Source organism: Echinops telfairi, unplaced genomic scaffold, assembly GCF_000313985.2.
Source record: "Echinops telfairi isolate 266 unplaced genomic scaffold, ASM31398v2 ScPeMD7_9;HRSCAF=40, whole genome shotgun sequence".
Lineage (NCBI taxonomy): Eukaryota > Metazoa > Chordata > Mammalia > Afrosoricida > Tenrecidae > Echinops > Echinops telfairi.
The window spans coordinates 101442686-101448893 of NW_022103906.1; the positions used below are offsets into that span (position 1 = coordinate 101442686).

Here is a 6208-nt window from a genome sequence, read left to right on the forward strand (position 1 = left end):
AATCATTTGATCTACCTTCGGATCCATTTTAAAGTTCTTTCATTTTTTTACGTCTTCTGATTTCTTTTAGATTAAAGTTTTTCTTTATTTTTATTTGGTTGTTATTGCTGGGTTGTTTGTTTTATTTTGGTATTTGCTTGTTTCTTATGTTGTATGATTTTCTGTATATAAAATCCAGGTTAGGTGAAGCTATAGAGTCAGTAACTGGATCAATAACTACCTAGGGTTGTGGCTGGGGAGGTGGGGGAAAATGGAGAGCTAATAATAATGAGTACAAGAAAGAAGAAAATGTTTTAAAATTGACTGTGGTGATGATTGTACTCTTCTTAATATGATTTAACTGTTGACTAGCATCTAGTGTCTTACAGACTTGTCTTAAAACAAGAAGCCATCTAAGTGAGGCACCAACTAAGTCTTTGTGGAGAGAACATGATGTGAATTATTTGTCAATAAAATTGTTTTCAAAATTCATTTTCATTCTGGGCTGAAATGCAACCATTGAAGATATCTGATAAGGCTCATGATCTGCAAATCCCTGAAGCCTACTATAGTCCCTGAAATGTGTGTGGTGCTAAGATAATTTGTGGAGGCCCTTTAATTCCTTATCCAACAGATTGCTCCCCCACCCGAATCCCATCACACACTCAGGCCCCTCATCAAAATCGCACATGACAATGAAAGCTACAATATGCCCTCCTGCTGTTGATTGGTGCCTTGGTTGGTGCTGACTCATTGAGACCTTCTGTACAACAGAAGGAAACACCACCGGCCCTGTGCCATGCTCTCAGTTGTCTTAGGTTTCAGCCCACTGTTGCAGCCACTGTGTCAATCTGCTTCATTGAAGGCCTTTATCACTTTTGTTGCCCCTCCCCTTTAGCAAGCACGAGGCACCATCCGAGCTGCACAGCAAAGGCGTGCCAGTGACTGGTAGGCACAACTTCATCATGCCCAAATAAATTTGGGAAATGCAGTTAAATAAAAAGTCCATCTCTACTTTGGGCTTCCTCTGTGCTTTCTGCATGACTTTGGGCATCCAGAATGTCTTGGGTGGTGGACATAGAAAGGGGCACCGCACACAGTGGTTGGAAACCCAGGGAACCTAAAAAGTACTAATATTACTTTTTCTAGTGTGACTTTTAAAGAGACATATTCTTCAGATCACAGGTTTGGACCAAACGACCACCAAGGTCTTTTTCTTTTGTTTAACTCTTCTGCAGTTCTAAGTTCCAGCTAGGAACAGAGTGTAAAGGAAGCAGGCCTGTGGAAAAGCGGCATGTGACCAGAGTTTTGCCTATGTTCTTTCCCCATGAGGGCCCATCAGCTCCCTGTGAAGTCCGTTACACAGAGAGGGTCAGAGGTCGCCTATGTTCTGAAATAAGCAGCTCTGTGGTTACAACATGTATCTTAACTAAAGGTTGGTGGTTGGAACCTCCCCGCAGGCTCCAGGAGAGAAAGTCCCGGCTGAGAGCCCCTGCTTCTGTTGAGACGTAAGAAAACCCACGGTTGTCAAGTTGACTCTGGCTCACAGGCCAAAGCCAAACAACCCCACAAGCTTCCAAGGCTATAAATCTTTATGAACGCTGATTGTAACCCTTTTCTCCCTAACAGAGTCCACCTTTCGGTTAGCAGCCAGCACTTACCTAACTGCCAGCAAGGGCTCCCCCTGAAAAAACGACAGCAGTTCCATCCTGTTGCATGTGGTCCCTAACAACTGACACAGCACCTGTCCACAGGTCTGAAAGACACTGGCATTGCTCCTACAACCAAGCTTTCCCCACTAGCTCTGTCTGCTCGGATATAAATTTACTTCCGAACTCCCTGCAGTTCTCTCTCTAATAACTATTTGTTTGGGGAAGAATGCCTCTTTTTGTTTTCTGTCATCTCCTCTGCATACTCGTGTCACTCCCCTTGTCTTTCCTCCAGGGACAGGACAGTCACCACCCCTGCAGCCCCTTTGCCGGGGGCTCCTCCCCAACACCTGCCCGAGGACAGTGACAGAGAGGAAACTGTCAGAAGAAATGATGGTTGAAACGCTGGCTGGCACCAGCCCCTCCCAGCCTCCTTTGCTTCCCCCACAGGGATTCAGAGACAAAAGCTACAATCTTTCTGACATTGTAATTCTCCATAGTCTACCAACCCATTTCTGAGAAAATTGTGTAGCTTCTGCTTTTACATTCAACAACTTAAATTGTTTGGTCTGAACTAGGGTGTTTTTTATGTTTTTGTTTTTCTCTCCATTTCTCTTGAAATAGAAAACAAAACCCAGGAAAAATGAAAACACACAACACAGAGGCTTTGCTGGCAGCCTGGGAGGAGACGTGCACTATCTCCAGGGAAGGCTCACGAGGGTCCTCCCATGGGAGGTGGGAGCGTGCACATGACTCTGACAGACAGCAAACTGGCCCAAAGCTACAGTATGCAAAGGGGAAGCTATACAATTGGTTAAGACTGGAAGACTTCCCTTCCAGCAAGAGGGAGGCAATTTTGCATAAAGCTAATTTGTTCGATCCATTTTGGCATTCCTGAACATCCCAGATCCCTGCTGGAAGTGTGAAGGGGTCCAATCCATTTGGACAAGGGGATGGAGGTCTATCTCCCCACTCTCCCCCAAGCCCACTCTCCCTCTCCTCCCTTCAACTCAAAAAAATGTCGAAAGCAATTCCCTTTGCTTCTTGCTGAAGTTGATTTTCTGAGATGTTAATGAGGCCCATTTCTTGGGTGTCAACTACAAACACCAAGATGGATTGACATCAATTCAATTCACTAGGACGAGGCATCAGAGTGCACACAGAATGAGCTGCAAATTCTTCTCCCTGGGAGGACGTTGGAGTCCAGCATCAACAGGGATCAGAGAAGGCACACTTGAATCTTTTAAAGCTCGGACTCTACCCATAAAATAAAGATCAGATTTGCACAGAGATCATGAGGCACAATAAAATAAATTCTGCAAAATATACACAGGAGAGAGGAACACATCTAGTGTGACAGGCTATTTCACACTTTGAATTAGAGATTGAAATGTAGACATTTTGAAAATACCCAAGTTGGCAGTCCATAATGTGCATATGCAATAGCAATTCAGGTTGGAAATGAAGTTTTAAAATAAAAAGAAGAAAAAAATTTGTTTTCTTAAACTTTGAAGAATGTTTTTCTGTTTGTTTGTTTGTTTGTTTGTTTCCTTTAAATTTAAAGAAAATGAGATTAAAAAGAAAACCTAAAATTTCATTTTTCTTTTCTGAAGAATAAAATTTTGGGTGCAGTTTGAGCTGTTGTAAACAAAACTGAACAAGAAAAACGAAACCTCACTGCCATCAAGTCCCTTTGAACTCTCGGGGCCTAGAGGACAGATGAGAGCTGCCCCTGTGGTTTTCCAAACTGCACATCTTTATGGGAGTAGAAAGCCTCACCTGTCTCCCAGGGAACGATGGACTGGTGGTTCCAGTCAGCAACCCCAAGTATAGCCCCCCCAGAATTCCTTCTGATGTCAACAGAAGTGCTTGTATTCATTGAAAACATTCATTTGGCCCTTAGTACAATGTTGGCTACATCTTAAGGAAATTTACATATGATATCCAGATGTAGACATTCAAAATTAGCATTAAAGCAATGAAAAATAACATGAGCAAATGAATAATAGTCTAGCTAGGCACCAGTACCTCTTATACCCTTAAGCACATAAATAGTAAAATTAAAAAATAAGTAAAACCACTCAGCCACAACAAGGTTTCATGAATTGAGTTACTAACTTTACATTTGGTTTGAGTGATTCCTTTCCCATCATAAACAATGGTGGTGGAAAGCTTCACTTGTGGAGTCGGCTCAGAGAAGAAACCCTTTACTAACTAGATGATAATGAAGACTGCCACCACACAAAAGTTAGGCCACAGGTTTGCTGGGTGTGTCTAAAGGCTGAAGTGAAAAAGCTCATCCTGAAATCATTTCAAACGTGTATCTCATCTGAGAAGACGAACCAGAGTACAGAAGATGCATTGGCACTGGGCTATAGTCGTCATCTGCTCCACTGGATACTCTCCGAGACAGAGCTTGCACGACACCAGTGGGTCGAGGGCCAGGTCCCACGTGGGCCGGTACCGTGCTGTGGTCATTGCAGAGCAGTCTGAAAGGAGAGAAGCAGAGTAGGTCACACCCTCTCTTACGGCCTCCATCTAGAAGCAAAGACTGAAATCGCATCCTACTGGCTGGAGCTAGGCCTCAGAGAGGTGGCAGCTTGTCCCAGGGCCTGGGTTCAGGAATTCATAAACTCATTTGCTTCCTCTAAGAAGCCTCAAGAGAGTCAATCACTTGGATCTTGTGGTTGTTTCCTTTACCATGGGGATGTCAATTTTCATGTTCGCCATCAAAGTAATAAACAATCCACCCCACCCCAGGCCTTTTCTCTACCCTCCAAAATGCTTTTAGTAAGATACCTCCTACCATCCACGCACATAACATAGAGGAGGCACTGAGGAAGAAACGGTTTTATTAAGTACACGTTGATTCAATTGAGTTGCTATCCAGTTTCTTTGGTTTACACACTGCTAAGAAATTAGTCAATGAACTTTCCCCATCATTTCTCTGGGCCTTTGCTCTCTCTGTCTCCTCCATGTGAAGTGCCCCTTTCTACAACTGGCCTCCATCTATACTGCCCGAATTTCACCTGGCCTTCCAGAACCAGAAGTAGTTAAGCTACTTCTACTAAGACCTGAACGATGTACTAGGGTGTGAACTTCAGAAAGGCAAGAGCTCTGGTTTCCCTTGGTGGACCAAGTGCACCGACAATGGGTGGCACAGAGTCGGCGCTCAACAAACAGCCATTGAAACACTCCTCCTTTCCTCATCCTGCTCAGACAGTCTCTGGCCACATCCTAATTCCGGAATGGTCATGGTCTGTTTTCCTGTAACACCATGTATTTTTCTACTGCCACACTTGGATTTTACTACAATTGTTTGGCGAATTCTCTGTTTCCTAAGCCAATGATCAAGTAAGATATGTGAATCTCCAGTTCATACCTCAACATCAGGCCCATGGTGAGCTTCTAATAACTGCTTACTTATTGAATAAACACATTCTTGCATCTAGGGATATCGCACGGGGAAGTCCTTGGCACTTGACTAATGGTACTTATTTCATACCTGCAATAGTTTGTATGTGTTTTATTGTACTAATAGTCCTTGTGCCTCAAAAATTTATGTTCCTTAAACTCGGGATAAGAAAAGATTGAGACAATATTTCACATCAATTCCAATCTGAACTCTCCAGACCTGCTTCCCAAAATTCAAGATCAAAATCGATTTAGATAACTTGGTATCCTTCAGCACATAAACTCACTTTCTGAACAGATTTGGAAAACAACATTATTCTTGTTGTTACGCACCCTCCGCTCCTGGCGACCGCACTGTGTATGGTCAGAGTGCGTCCATACTGTGTTTCACAGAATGAAAAGACACTTAGAAATAAGCACAAGTATTGCCCAGAGCCCTGGTGACAGAGTAGAACATCAAACCAAAGATCAACAGTTCAAATCCATCAGTTGCTATTGAAAAGAAGGATGAGACTCTGCTCCCATAAAGACTGACAGCCTCTGAAAGCCACAGAGGCTGCTCTGTCCGTCAGGTTGCTCTGAGGTGTAATCGACTTGACGGCAGTGGATTTGGTTCGGGTTTAGCATAGTCAGAAAAAGCCAGTGGTAGAAGTGAGTCCTGAGTTTAGAGGAGTGCTTTCATTCACAGATGAGAAGGAGTAGACATCCAACTGGAGGAACAAAGGCGCGCCCCCCTCCACCTCACTGTCCAGCAGGGGATGGAGGCAACACAGTGGACAGAACAAGCTGTGACCTGTGATCCGAGTGGCATTTTAAAGTTAAGTCTGTCCGTTACTAGTGCAGTGTACAGGTATTTAATCATTTGAGCCTGATAATCTCCATCTCACAGGATCACTCTGAGGATTAAAAGACATCATGCTTCAGCATAAAGCACCTGGCACCCATATTAAATGCTTCATAAAAATCAATGCCTTTAGTCCTCTTCCCTTGTGGTAGCCATAGTTTTGTAACACTTTAAGGATCTATCTCATAGTACCACTATTCTCTACAATTAGATGGTGAATTTTATTTTTCTGTAGATTACTCCTAGGGTCAATATGTTGTGCATGTGTATATAGCTGTGTGTGTGTACCAGAATTCTATGTGTGTATACGCATATATTAGTT

The 6208-nt window shown here is 43.3% G+C and overlaps 1 protein-coding gene across 3 annotated transcripts in view; it reads right to left on the reverse strand.

The window, feature by feature from the left end:
* RNF144A (ring finger protein 144A) overlaps window positions 1-6208 on the reverse strand; it is a 161946-nt gene that overhangs the window by 61904 nt on the left and 93834 nt on the right. For all 3 annotated transcript variants that reach the window (XM_045286627.1, XM_045286628.1, XM_004696012.3), the window contains one exon: window positions 3972-4117. In XM_045286627.1, the coding sequence (XP_045142562.1) occupies window positions 3972-4106 (135 nt within the window). In that variant the 5' untranslated portion in view covers window positions 4107-4117. The remainder of the gene's footprint in view (window positions 1-3971; window positions 4118-6208) is intronic.